Source organism: Rana temporaria, chromosome 3, assembly GCF_905171775.1.
Source record: "Rana temporaria chromosome 3, aRanTem1.1, whole genome shotgun sequence".
NCBI lineage: Eukaryota > Metazoa > Chordata > Amphibia > Anura > Ranidae > Rana > Rana temporaria.
This window is the reverse complement of record NC_053491.1, coordinates 92,165,928-92,180,732: the sequence shown is the minus strand read 5'-3', so window position 1 is coordinate 92,180,732 and position 14,805 is coordinate 92,165,928. Positions and strand designations below refer to the sequence as shown.

At 44.3% G+C, this 14,805-nt stretch overlaps 1 protein-coding gene across 3 annotated transcripts in view; it reads right to left on the bottom strand.

Moving 5' to 3' along the window:
- LOC120931479 (nuclear receptor ROR-alpha) overlaps positions 1 to 14,805 on the bottom strand; it is a 637,829-nt gene that overhangs the window by 25,997 nt on the left and 597,027 nt on the right. For all 3 annotated transcript variants that reach the window (XM_040342970.1, XM_040342972.1, XM_040342973.1), the window contains one exon: positions 4,959 to 5,100. In XM_040342970.1, the coding sequence (XP_040198904.1) occupies positions 4,959 to 5,100 (142 nt within the window). The remainder of the gene's footprint in view (positions 1 to 4,958; positions 5,101 to 14,805) is intronic.

Sequence of the window (14,805 nt, the reverse complement as noted above, 5' to 3'; positions counted from 1 at the left end):
TAAAACCTTCAGGAGAGAGATCAACAATGGCAGCCTCTATAGTTCCAGAATCACACAATATACTAGGTAGCAGGAAAGCGTAAAATGGAAAGTAAAACAGAACACTTGAATCATACACTGTATGCATTGTAAACGTGGGCAGCTGAAGCCTTACACTGTGTGGGAGGCCATTACGTATGAGATGCACTGTTCTGGTGGGTTGCAGTGGACAAGCTACTAAAATTCTCAGTTGATAAAAAAAAAAAAAGGAAATTGTACTCTTGCAATAGACGGTGAACAGAACTGACGGTTAGTGCCCCAGGCTGTACTGTGTGTATAGCTGGTTCTTCCAGTCGCTAGACTGGATAATGGAAAAGCTACAGTATGTATTGTTGTGCAAGAGTTAACCACACACATTAAGATTTCAATAAAATCAATAGATTCCCCTAGCTACGTTAAACAGTGTAGATAGAGGAATCCTCCTTGCCGGTGATTGTTTCTGAAAGCCACTGCTCCTACGTCTGTCAGAATACCTGAACTGTGATCTGAATGGCTGCGGTTAAAGTGGTTGTAAAGGCAGACGTTTTTTTTTATCTTGCGGCATTCTATGCAATAAGATAAAAAGCCTTGTGTGCAGCAGCCCCTCTAATACTTATTTGAGCCCCCTTATGATCCAGCGATGTCCACGAGTGCCTCGGCCTCTCCCTTCTGATTGGCTGCGGTCAGAGCCAATGAGGAGAGGGGGCGGGGCCACACCGTGGTTTCCTGTCTGAATGTGATCAGCACATGGTCAATCAACACTGTCCAGACAGAGGGTCAGGGGTCATAGGACACTTAGGCCCAGATTCACAACCGAGATACGACGGCGTATCTCCACATACGCCGTCGTATCTCTGAGTTGCGCCGTCGTATCTATGCGCCTGATTCTTAGAATCAGTTACGCATAGATTTCCCTTAGATCCGACAGGCGTAAGTCTCTTACACCGTCGGATCGTAACTGCATACTTACGCTGGCCGCTAGGGGCGTGTACGCTGATTTACGCGTCGAAATATGTAAATCAGCTAGATACGCGAATTCACGAACGTACGCCCGGCCGATGCAGTACAGTTACGCCGTTTACGTTAGGCTTTTCCCGGCGTAAAGTTACCCCTGCTATATGGTGGCGTAAGTGCGGCGTACCAATGTTAAGTATGGCCGTCGTTCCCGCGACGAAATTTGAAAATTTTACGTCGTTTGCGTAACTCGTCCGTGAATGGGGCTGGACGTAATTTACGTTCACGTCAAAACCAATACGTCCTTGCGGCGTATTAGGAGCAATGCACACTGGGATGCGCCGTTCGTGAAAAACATCAATCACGTCGGGTCATGGTTATTTTACATAACACACGCCCCCCTGTTCCAAATTTGAATTAGGCGGGCTTACGCCGGCCGATTTACGCTATGCCGCCGCAACTTACGGAGCAAGTGCTTTGAGAATACAGCACTTGCCGTCTAAGTTGCGGAGGCGTAAAGTAAATCGGATACGTTACGCCCGCGCAAAGATACGCGGATGTACGAGAATCTGGCCCTTAGAAAACTCCTCCTAGAAGCTTTAATCAGTTTTTGGCTGGACACTGATAGAAGTCAAAAGACTGCTATATACTGCTGATGAGAAAGGGTATTTAGCAGTTTATATTTACCAAAATAATTGCATTTCCATGTTCTGTGTACTGTGGGAGACCAGATATAGTGAATGCAGGGTCCTGGGTTTAAGTACCATTCTGCATACTTGTTCCAGGGCAATGACTTGCTAATTAGTGACCCAGAATTAGGAAGACAGCCCTTCAGCCTGCCCCTCCACAAATCAGCAATGGCAGCTCCCATATGTCTTGCAGGTTCCTTCAAGGTACGTTAGTTATTAGTTGGAATGTCATGGGTAACATCTGGTTATAATGTGCACAGTATAGGTATGTAATGTAAATAGATTAAACTTTAGGTTGGATATCATTTGTTGCTGGAGTATTAAGAGGGCAAATCCTGAGATGTACTTGGCATTAGAGTTGGAACGAGACAAAGAATCATGCAATACTTGAGTACAAAGTGTCTGTACCAATATTTCATGTATTTTAAATATATGCTAATCATTCTTTCTGAATAGGCTAGTTATTATACATAAGAGCTTATGTTTGCAGCACACATAGTAATTGCTCATTAAAATGATGGGCTTCTATTTTTTGGCTCAGTCTCCTAACTTTCCCAGAAACCTGTCCATTTGGTTTAGTAACAAAGGGGCACCCCCAGGTAGAGATCTTGGGTTTTCAGGAGACACAGATGTGCAATTAGATAGATCAGCCATCAACCATACACCGATAGTACTGCAGGAAAACCTCATGATCATTTCCAAGGGAAAGTATTACATTTCTTGGTTTAGACAGCAAGGAAACCAGTCCAAAGAAAAAACAGAGGATTCAGTTTTGGGGCTTCTTCTGAAAATACTAGTGGTCTCGGGTCTCACGACTATTAGTCACTGACCTGGAACAAGCATGCAGATCGGAAAAGTCAGTACTCCAGATTTGCATATTTGTTTCAGGTTATGGACTCAAAAAGAACTTAAAGGTTTGTTTTTTATTTTCTAAATGGGTTCCTTTAAACTAGTGCATTGTTGGTTCACTTACCTTTTCCTTCAATTTCCCTTCTAAATGTTTTTTTTCTTTGTTTTCTTTGTCTGAATTTCTCACTTCCTGTTCCTCCTCAGTAAGCTTTTCTGGCTGACTAACCCCGAGCCTGATGATGGGGGCAAGCTTACTGAGGAGAAACAGGAAGTGAGAAATTCAGACAAAGAAAAAAAAAATTAGAAAGGAAATAGAAGGAAAAGGTAAGGGAACCAACAATGCACTAGCTTAAAGGAACAAACCTTTACAATCCCTTTAAGCCACTTGATCAGCAGGAAAGCAAAGGGACTCAGATTACTAAGATCTAAGACCCAGATTCTCGTAGATGGGCGTAAAACTGCGGCGGCGTAACGTATGTCATTTACGTTATGCCGCCGCAAGTTTTACAGGCAAGTGCTTTATTCACAAAGAACTTGCCTGTAAAGTTGCGGCGGCGTAGCATAAATCCCCCGGCGCAAGCCCGCCTAATTCAAATGAGCCGGGTAGGGGGCGTGGAGCATTTAAATTAGGCGCGTTCCCGCGCTGAACGTAATGCGCATGCGCCGTCCCTAAAATTTCCCGACGTGCATTGCGCTAAATGACGTCGCAAGGACGTCATTGGTTTTGACGTGAACGTAAATGGCATCCAGCCCCATTCACGGACAACTTACGCAAACAACGTAAATTTTTTAATTTCGACGCGGGAACGACGGCCATACTTAACATTGGTTGCCCCTTATATAGCAGGGGCAACTTTACACGTCGCAAATCTAACGTAAACTTCGTAACTTCATTGCGTCGACCGCGCGTACGTTTCGGGAATTCGCGTATTTTGCTAATTTGCATACTCGACGGGGAAACGACGGAGGCGACACCTAGCGGCGAAAAAAATATGCATTTAAGATCCGACAGCTTAAGAGCCTTACGCCTGTCGGATCTAATGGATATCTATGCGTAACTGATTCTAAGAATCAGTCGCATATATACGGCCCAGATTAGGACTTACGACGGCGTACATTGCGTTGCGCCGTCGTAAGCCCTTTGAGAATCTGGGCCTAAGAGTCAGATTACTGACTTCTTGGTACAGGTTTCCAAGCCCTTTAGACAAAAGCAAGATGGGAGTGAGACTTAATTTTGATAAAATTGCCCCTAAATAACCCTCTATATTAGACGACTAGGGGCCAGATCCACAAAGCAGTTACGCTGGCGTATCTATTGATACGCCGCGTAACTGGTAGGTTGCTCTGGCGTATCTTTGTTTTGTATCCACAAAACAAGATACGCCTGAAGCTGGGCTGGATCCGACTGGCATACGTCTTAGTACGCCGTCGGATCTAAGGTGCAAATTAATGCTGGCCGCTAGGTGGCGCTTCCGTCGATTTCCGCGTCAAGTATGCAAATTAGCTAGATACGCGAATCCACAAACATACGTCTGGCCAGCGCATTTTTTACGTCGTTTCCCTAAGGCTTTTTTTGGCGTAACGTTACCCCTGCTATATGAGACGTAGCTAATGTTAAGTATGGATGTCGAATTTTCCGTCGTGTACGTCGTTTGCGTAAAACGTTCGCGAATAGGGCTTTGCATACAATGACGTTCACGTCGAAAGCATTGGCTTGTTGCGGGTTAATTTGGAGAATGCGCACTGGGATACTCCCACGGACGGCGCATGCGCCGTTCAGAAAAAACGTCATTTACGTTGGGTCAAGACGTATTAACATAAAACACGCCCCCATCTCATCCATTTGAATTGCGCGCCCTTACGCCGACAAAGTTACACTACGCCGCCGTAACTTACGGCGCAAATTCTTTGTGGATACGGGAAATACGCTGTAAGTTACGGCGGCGTAGTGTATCGGAGATACACTAAGCCGGACGTAAAGAAGTGCCGCGCTTCGTGGATCTGGCCCTATGTGTCCATGCAAAAATCTCATTCAGGAGAGGATCATTTGGGCAGGAAAAAAAATAAATAAAAAAAAACGACGCGCCTAAACGCCAAGCACGTTTATTAGTACTTGAGTGTTTATTCATTTCAATAGCCAGAATGAATTAATATTCTGGCCAATGAAATGAACTCCAAAAATGCTTGACACACCTGAACATGTCTAAACACTCTTAAAAAGTTGAGCTTTAGGCGCGTTTTTATTCCAGCATCCAGAAAGGTCTAGTGTGCATGAGGCTTTACTGGACGGGGGGGACGGGACGGGGGGGGGGGGGGGGCTTGCAATCACACAGGGATTTCTTAGGGCTCTAATAAAGTTTCAGTTTCCACATTCAACTATGTAAGATGTTTAAATGAATACGGTTGTAGATCAAAGTAGTAACATAAAAAGGGGAGAGTGGTTCTTACCATCACGTGACATGCCCACAGAAAGGCATTTCTGCAACCGACAGTGCTGGCAGCGGTTCCTACTCGTCCGGTCGATCAAACAATTCTTTTGCCGTGGACAGGAATATGTAGCATTACTCTGCTGGCTGCGTCTGAAGAAACCCTGTGAACAGAGCCAAATGTTAAAAAGTGTACATACTAAACATTTTACACTAAATATACACAATACAAAAAAAAAGGTATACAATTATGATGCTGGGCCTCATGACCAAGTGTCTGAAAGGTTGGTTCTCATAACCCATAAAGGTCATTTTTTCCCTTTCCCTTCGACTGCACCACAAATATTGGTGGTCCTACTGCCAAATGCTGGAGAAAAAAGGCTTACCTGTAAAATATCTCCTAAACGTGCGCAGTTTAGGAGATAATTACTGTATACTGCGCCGGTGAGGTCATTGGCGCATGCAGTGAAGAAACAGCCCCTAATGAATATTTATACACAAATCTTTTGCCTTCTGTTTCTATTTTAAACTGAACGGGTTCTTTTAAAAAGATGGTCATTTACAATCACTTTAAAAAAAAATACTACATTATGGCCACTAGGTGGAGCCGACGATCATAAGGAATCACTAAAGTAGTTTTTTTTTAATTTATACTTACAGGTAAGCCTATAATAAGGTTTACCTGTAGGTACAGTGAAAATCCCCTAAAATGTGCATAGTATAGGAAGATATTTAGGGCCAGATTCTCGTAGATCGGCGTATCTTTGTGCGGGCGTAACGTATCCTATTTACGTTACGCCTCTGCAACTTAGATGGGCAAGTGCTGTATTCTCAAAGCACTTGCTCCTTAAGTTGCGGCGGCGTAGCGTAAATAGGCCAGCGTAAGCCCGCCTAATTTTAATTGTGAAGAGGTGGGCGTGTGGTATGTAAATTAGCTATGACCCGCCGTCCGTGGACATATCCCAGTGTGCATTGCTCCAAATACGCCGCAAGGACGTATTGGTTTCGACGTGAACGTAAATTACATCCAGCCCCATTCACGGACGACTTACGCAAACAACACGCCCCTAGCGGCCAGCGTAAATATGCAGTTAAGATCCGACGGCGTAAGAGACTTACGCCGGTTGGATCTAATAGAAATCTATGCGTAACTGATTCTAAGAATCCAGAGCATAGATACGACCGCCCAGACTCAGAGATACGACGGCTCTCATTCGGACTTACGACGGCGTACATGGCGCTACGCCGTCGTAAGTCCTTTGAGAATCTGGGCCTTACTTTAGTAGCAGCTGGAGACATCACTGGCACATGTATACTGAGCTAACAATGGATGGCATGCCATTAATTGAGAGAGCTGTGCCAGGACAGTGATGTCATTCTAATGGCCCTGAGCACACAAACCCGGAAGGAAGACCAGGTGAAGATGGAAGCCCTTGTCAGCATTCCGCTGGAGCGCTTAGTTTTAAGTCTTTCATAATGGGCTAGTATGCAATAGATACTAACTCATTATGCTCTTAACTTGCAGGAGGAAGATTTTAGTTTTTTTGGGGTTTACTACAGCTTTAAAGACAGCCAGAATTCATCAGAATTCATTTTTTTTATATAAATAGAGTTTTTTTTATTTTTTTATTTGTACAGCAGAGTGAAATTTTCCCTCGGCCTTGTATCCGCTCCCTCCATGTTTTTGCGGGCAGCCTGTAGTAGATGGAGCTGCTGGATCCCTTCCACAGCTCTGCTTGGGTTATGCACAGCACAGTGATGATGTCACTACTTGTAAAAATGAAATATCTGGGGGTTTGTATAAGCCATTGAGAAATATTTACCAAAAGTTTTTGTGCCCAGAGTTTATCTTTAAAGACAGCAATGCATATTTCATACAGTGTTACACATCAAGGCAAACAGCAATCTCTTTTAACCACTTGACAACCGGGCCTATTTTGGCACTTCTCTCCTTCATGTAAAAATCAATAATAAAATGGCGGTCATTGCACCTTTTTTTCTCGCCTTTTTTTTTTAGGGAAAAAACAGTTTCATGAATTAAAAAATAACAAAACAGTAAAGTTAGCCCAATTTTTTTTATAATGTGAAAGATGATGTTACGCCGAGTAAATAGATACCTAACATGTCATACTTTAAAATTGCGCACACTCATGGAATGGCGCCAAACTTCGGTACTTAAAAATCTCCATAGGCAACGCTTTACATTTTTTTACAGGTTACTATTTTCGAGTTACAGTGGAGGTATAGTGCTAGAACTGTTGCACACGCTCTAACGCACGCGACAATACCTCACATGTGGGGTTTTAACGGCGTTTACATAAGTGGGCGGGACTTGCATGCGTGTTCGCTTCTGCGCACAAGCTACCAGGGACAGGGGCGTTTAAAAAAAAAATATTGTTTAACAGGTGCCCCCCCCCCTTCTTTCCTTTTTTTTTGTCTGTCTTTCTTTCTTCTCTTTCCTTTCCCTCGTTCCAATTCCTTGTCTGCTAAGCCCTTATCCCTACAACTGGGGTCACTGCCACCAGTCGATCTGAGGCCGATCTCCTCCTCCAGGTCTGTCTTGATCACAAAATGAACGGTGGTCCGGCTGGGACCACTGGCGTTTATAATAATATGGTATATACCTGTATAAGTGGTAAAAACTGGATTTATTGGCCAAACAGTATGAGTTATGTGATGAAATACCACGTCCTTTTCTTTGGTTTGACATATGGTATGTTACCCTCTAAGGAGGCTGAATGCGAGGCTTCTACCACGGACCTCGATATCTGTTGACCTGTCAAATTTGATCACAGTTGTACTGTAACTTTTCTGTACCCCCCTTTTTCTTTTGAAAACTCTCAATAAAATTTTATATTTGAATATATATATATATATATATATATATATATATATATATATATATATATATATATATATATATATTTTATTTTATTATTTTTTTTACTTAATTTTTTAATTTTTACACTTATTTTTACATTTTTTTTTAATCACTTTTATTCCTATTACAAGGAATGTAAGCATTCCTTGTAATAGGAATCACTGTGACAGGTCCTCTTTATGGAGAGATGTGGGGTCAATAAGACCCCACATCTCTCCTCCAGGCTTACAAGCATTAAAGCAAAAAAAAATCACCGATCACATGCCGACAGCCGCAATTGCGGCTTTGTTTACTTCCGGGTACCGGGCGCGACGTCATAACGTCACGCCCGGGCCTCCGACGGTCATAGAGATGACTGGTGACCATCTGGTCACCAGTCATCTCTATGCTTCCCAGGCAGCGCCGGCCGATTCGCTCTCCGGGCCCCCGATGGCACGGGAGAGCCCAGGGAAGCACCGGATGGCAGTGGGAGGGGGGGGGGGGTGTCCCCTCCCACCACCTATAAGAACAATCAAGCGGCGGAACTACCGCTTTGATCGTTCTTATCGTGCACAGAATCGGCGGCTGAAGATGGTGAAATCTGAATGATGCCTGTATCTGCAGGCTTCATTCAGATATCACCGCACAAAGTCGAGGACGTTAAATAACGGCCTTCGGTTGTTAAGTGGTTAATAGTCCAACACATGTACATGTACATAAAAGGTGACTAATTTCTCCGTACATCCCGTCCATTTTACCTAGAACGCGAGGATCGTGGCTTTCTAAATGAGTTTGTGTAGTCATGCCACCTCCTCCCTCTGTGTACATTCAGTCCCACAAACCCAACCTGAGAACACGAGGCCTGGATAAATCTGGCCAGTCTGTACAAGTCTTCTGACAATTCCTGCCTAATGAATAGATTTCTTCAATTCATTACCATAGCCATTTTTACTCCTGTATAAACATATGTCTTAATTAGCTGCTCATTGGCTGTTTAATTACAAGGAAGCAGCTGCCAGCTGCCAGCCTCCCTGTACCAGCGGCCATGCTGAGAAGACTCCGCTCTGGTGGGTGACAAGGAGACTCTCTGAAAGCTTGGTGATTAATGGCTGGCTGTGGCAGGGTCCTCTGGCTCATTAATCTCTCAAATAGGACCAACAATTAAAATGTAGGCCTTTTTTCTGACGGCTTTCCTCACTTCTGAGGACCATGAGGACTAGGCTTGCTCTCGGTGGATACGCACACAGTCAAAGTTCAGAACGAGAGACTTCTGAAGGTATAGATCATTCTTGTCAGCCCGAGTGTCAAGTGTATATGCACATGCCAATAATGGATGATGATTAGAGGATAAGCAATTTATTCAGTCAATGAAAACAACTATTCCTGCTGAGAGGCTAGCCAGACTAAGCACGAAAACAGCAACATTTCCCACCAAGGCTTTACATCTGTTGTCAAACACAATAGGAGCCGTAACAACTGCCCCAAACATAACGAGGACAGGCTTTCTAAATCCTTGATGCCTACTATTAGCAACGTGTCAAGGTACACCTTGTACAAAAAAATGCAATAATGAATTCACCACACTAATGACTAATAACAAAATGTGCAATTACTTTTTATAAGCCTGCAAAGCATTGCAACTCTGACCAGTGGATCACAAACTCAATGCACAGGCTTCTGCAGACTATTCCAACTGCTGTGAGGACTTTCGTCTATGGAGCTGGAGGAAGAGACAATGGACCAGAAATGTGGTGATCACGAGGTTGTGTTCCAATGATAATTACAAGACCCTCTTCCTCTGGGGCAGATAGTCTAATTATTCACAGAGCTTTTCCAAATTCAAATATTGGCAGGTAGGGATGAGATCCGGCGCGTTCGCACACTCCATGTGCAGAGCCCGCCAGGAAATCGGCACTGTGCTGCGCCAATCACAGGCAGTGAGACATTTCCCGATCTCTGCAGCCGCGCGCCGGGACAATGTCTCACTGTCTGTGATTAGCGCAGCGCCGACTTCCTGTCGGGCTCTGCAAACATGCCGGATCTCATCCCTATTCAGGGCCGATCCTAGGCAGGGTGCGCGGGGTGCTCCGCACCCAGGCGCCGCAGAGGTGGGGGCGCCGAAGCTCCAAAGTGCTCCCCTCCCTCCTCCTTGTCTGTGTCCAGAGGCGGAGCGCATGTAGCAGGTGCTGCGGTTCCATCTCGCTTGCTCTCTCCACTGGCAACTGACAAGAGCGCATACCTCCCGCTGTCCCCAGAATCCGGGTTGGGTACCGCGGCAGAGCCTAGTACCGGAACACATTCCAGTACTAGGCTCCACTAATTAATTCTGTCCGCCGGTGCGTGTGGAGCAGTCTCCTGTCTGCCCCGCCCCCTCTGCGTGCGTCGGTTCTTCTCCCATAGGCGGTGTGATGAGAGGCTTCTGGGTTGGCCGGAGCTGCTGCCAATCATCCCATGCACTCCCAGAAATGGTCTCCGAGTGCCACCCTCCTAGTAACCAAAGATGCCATGTATGCCCCGCCCCCCTGTAATGTGCTTCTGCTCCCAACGCGCCTGAGCTACAGGGATCTATTGGACGGGTACTGATCTATGGGGACACCTGATGTGGGGGGCTCTGATGGGGGACACCTTCTGAGGGGGGGGGGTTCTGATGGGGCGACACCTGCTGGGGGGGGGCTCTGATGGGGGACACCTGCTGGGGGGGGTTTCTGATGGGGGACACTAATAAAGACTTCTTAGGGGAGCATCCCTGTGTTTGAGTCATAGCCATAGAAACATTTGTAAAGGGAAGGAGTTAGTAAGATGACCACGCCAGCAATATTTCTGCACCCAGGCGCCTGTGACCCTAGGATCGGCCCTGTCCCTATTGGCAGGAGGTGGCAGGGATTCTGTAAGGGTGTGTGGCGCAGACTTTGACCATGTTTTATGTTGCACACTAAATATGGTGCAAAAAATTGCCAGAAAGGTGAACTTTTATTTTAAATCTGTGGGTATCTATCAATTTTTACTTGTTCCTACAGACCTTGTTACAATTTAAAACTCAACTGCCTAAGTCATTTGGGGAAAAGCTTACACAGAGAATACAGGTCAATAAATAAATCAGAACAGCGCTCTCTGTAACAGTCATTTTTAACATCATTAAATGGAATATCCAGGTTAACGTGAATTCCTTTTCTGCTTGGGTGCCCTTTACATAGTAAGTGCCCCCTCCATGAATTACCTCCTAAAGTGTCACCTGGTGTTAAAAAATGAAATTAGGCCATTACCATAAAATATACTGGCTCTTTATAGCAGCCACTACTTCTAAATAGGACTGCAAGCACTGCAGTAAAAGTAATAAGGGCTAATTCACACTATGTATGGTGACAGACAGGAAATCACACGGCCCGAATCACACTGCGGATATTGCAGCGAGTGAACATTTTGTACACTTCAAATAAAGCTGATACAAAATAAAAAAAGAAATAAAAAAAGGAGAAGCAATACGATGACTTTCGCACCACACAAAATAGTAGCTAATGATAAGGAGGAAAAGTATATATATATATATATATATATATATATATATATATATATATATATATATATATATATTTGGGGGGGGGGGGTTCCCAAAGTACTGGAGCAGCAATTTTGTGAGTATATAATCTTGCGGCTATTAAAGTTCAAACACAAAAAATGTAAGCAACCTACAATTACACTGATCTTAATGTAATGTGATTGTAAAAGGTTTTTTTCTAAACACATCACATTTGCCTTTAATGGTTTTGCACAGAGCAGCCCCGATCCTCCTCTACTAAGGTCCCCCGCCAGCGATCCTGGCACTTCTCCCCTGCTGAATGCCCCCCCTAGCAAACCATTTTCATTTGAATAAAGTGGAGAGGGAACAGAACACCCGTCATGATTTTATTGCTGTCTGTGCACCCATTAAGGAGATTTACTCTCTCTATTTGCCCTGTTTACCGTCATCACGGAATGTGAAAGAGCATTCCAAAGTTTGGGTTTTCACCAGGACTGGAATAGAGGGGAAATCTTCCAATGAGATACAATTTCTGGTAACCCTGATGGCAATCGGGGATCCCCTCACTCTGGAGGCATTTCCGCACACTTCCTGCTTTGGCTACGGGACAGGAAGTGAAGTCTTCCCAATGGAATACAGAAAAAATAAAACACTGAAAGGAGTCAAAAGCCTCCTCCATCCTAAATAAAGATAAAGATGTTCTGCCACTAGTTCTGCCTTAAAGTATGACTAAAGGCAAAACTTTTTATTTAGTTTGGATAGAGTAAAAAGGATTGGAACGCTTGCCAGTTTTTATTGCTGTCTGTGCCCCCATTGGGGAGATTCAGCCTCTCTATTTGTCCTGTTTACCATTTTCATTGAAAGTAAAAGAAAATCCCAAATTCTGGGTTGTCCCCAGAAAAGTCATAGAGGAGAAATCTTCCAATAAGGACACTAGTTCTGGTGACCTAAGGGTTCCTAAGAATTTCCCTTACTTTGCAAGGATTTTCCTCGCACTTCCTTTTTGGCTATGGGACAGGAAGTGAAGGGAAATTCCCCCAATAAGACACAGGTGGTGGAAAAAAAACTGACAGGGGTTAAAACCCTTTTTTGACCTGTCCAAAATGGGAAAAAAAATGATAAAAAGTTTGCCTATAGTTCTACTTTGAGTTCACAAAGGGGGATTGTAGATGGCTTATCCATGGGTTCCTCTCTTTATTCTGTAGGATGCAATTTTTCATGGCAGCATCAATATTTTCAAATGCATTTCCTCATCTATTGCTAATGATCCCTAACAGAGAACTCCCTATGAGTAATCAGGCAGCCCAGGTCCATTAAGGAGTTTAGAGCCCTCCTCCCATTTATATATTTTCCCAACAGCTCAAACCTATTAAATAATTACCAAATACCTATAGCCAATGTGTTTGGTTATGAGGTAATATAATCACAAGTAGCTAGATTCACACAGAGTTAGGTCGGCGTATCAGTAGATACGCCGACCTAACTCGGAATCTGCGCTGACCTAAGTTTAAGTGTATTCTCAAACAGAGATACACTTAAACCTATCTAAGATACGGTGGCGCAACTTTACACCGGTACCGCGATAGTCCTAATTGGCCCGCAATTCCTCTCCCCCCTCTTGGCTCTTCGGTCCGGGGACCCTAGACCCAAGTACCCTATATTCTATCTTAGGGTGCAATATTTAGGCTGGCCGCTAGGTGGCGCTTCCATTGCGGTCGGCGTAGAATATGTAAATCACTAGATACGCCTATTCACGAACGTACGCCCGGCCGACACAGTACAGATACGCCGTTTACGTAACGCTTTATCAGGCCCTAAAGTTATTCCATCAAATAGTTGGAATAGTAAAGTTAAAGTATGGCCGCCGTTCCCGCTTCGAAATTTGAAAATTTAAAGTAAGTCGTCCGTGAATAGGGATTTACGTCATTTACGTCCACATCGAAATCAATAGGACCGTGCGGCGTACTTAGCCGCAAGGCACACTGGGAAATTTAGGCGGACGGCGCATGCGCCGTTCCAAAAAAACGTCAATCACGTCAGGTCAAAGCAAATTATGATAAAGCACGCCCCCTCAGCCTATTTTGAATTAGGCGCGCTTGCGCCCGCCGCATTTACGCTACGCCGCCGTAAGTTAGGAGGCAAGTACTTCGTGAATACAGTACTTGCCTCTCTGACTTAAGGCGGCGTAGCGTAAATACGATACGCTACGCCGCCTTAAAGTTGCGCACCCCTACCTGAATCTAGCTAAAGCTGTTTATCATCATCAGTAACAGAACAATATGACAACGCACAGCTCAAAAAAGGACTAATCTATTCACAACAGAAAAGCCCAAACTGTGGAACAGACCAGCACTGAAAATAATGAGATTCTGCACTTCATTATAAACCAAGACTTCCACCATATGTCCTACAGATGCTTTCCCTATTACAGTGGAACCTTGGATTACGAGCATAATCCATTCCAGGAGAATGCTCGTAATCCAAAGCACTCGCATATCAAAGCGAGTTTCCCCATAGGAGTCAATGGAAACAAAAATAATTTGTTCCGCATGGACTTCAATGGCATGCAATACCGCATGTGGCACCTGAGAGCTTCGGAAATGATCGGGGACAGCTCGGCTGACCTCGGAAACACCTGGGAATAGAGTATTTCCAAGTGATTCCAAGTATTTCCGAACTGCTCCAAACTGTTCGAGGGTCACCGGCGCCCCTGCACCTCAGGCCAAATGCGGTACTGCACACCCCATTAGCTTGAATTCTGCTCGTGTTGCGAGACAACACTCGCAAACCGAGTCAGAATTAAAAAATAATAAAAAGTTGCTCGTCTTTCAAAATGTTTGTTAACCGCGTTACTCGTAAACCAAGGTTCCACTGTACTTACAAAGGAAAAAAAACTACTAATTATAATGAGACCTGACACCTTTATTTTTTATTTCCGGTTGCCTAAATCGGTTTTATGATAAAATGTTCAGAGAACTATTTTAAGTAAGACTCTCACATTACATTGATCTGTCCAGTAAGATAACTCGCGTTACCTCTGTAAGAAATAGTTCTCAAGGTCTATGTCACACTTTCCCTTTTTGCTGTACAGTATTAGGTTGCAGAGTCAGTAATATCTAAACAGAGTACTGCTGACACATCTTCCTACACATCTCCCATGTTTCCATTTGAGTGGCAGAAGTATGCTCGCTCTATCAGTATGAAGGTGCCTTCCATAAGTCAAAGCTGCACTCACTCTTCTGATGGTAGAACGAGAAGCGTAGGCAGAAACAATGCTCCAAAAACACTTCCGCTCAGACCACCGCCGCAACGTCAACTTTTTAAAGTGGTTGTAAACCCTTACATATATTCAGTGAAGTGACTGACCTCAGGTGATACACAGATGAAAAAGCCTCCTTCAGAAGTTGTACCTGTCTATCTATATGTGTATTCCCCTTACAGCCATTCAAAGTGCAGAATTTACATAGGATCTCCCAGCTATGAAAAGCAGGA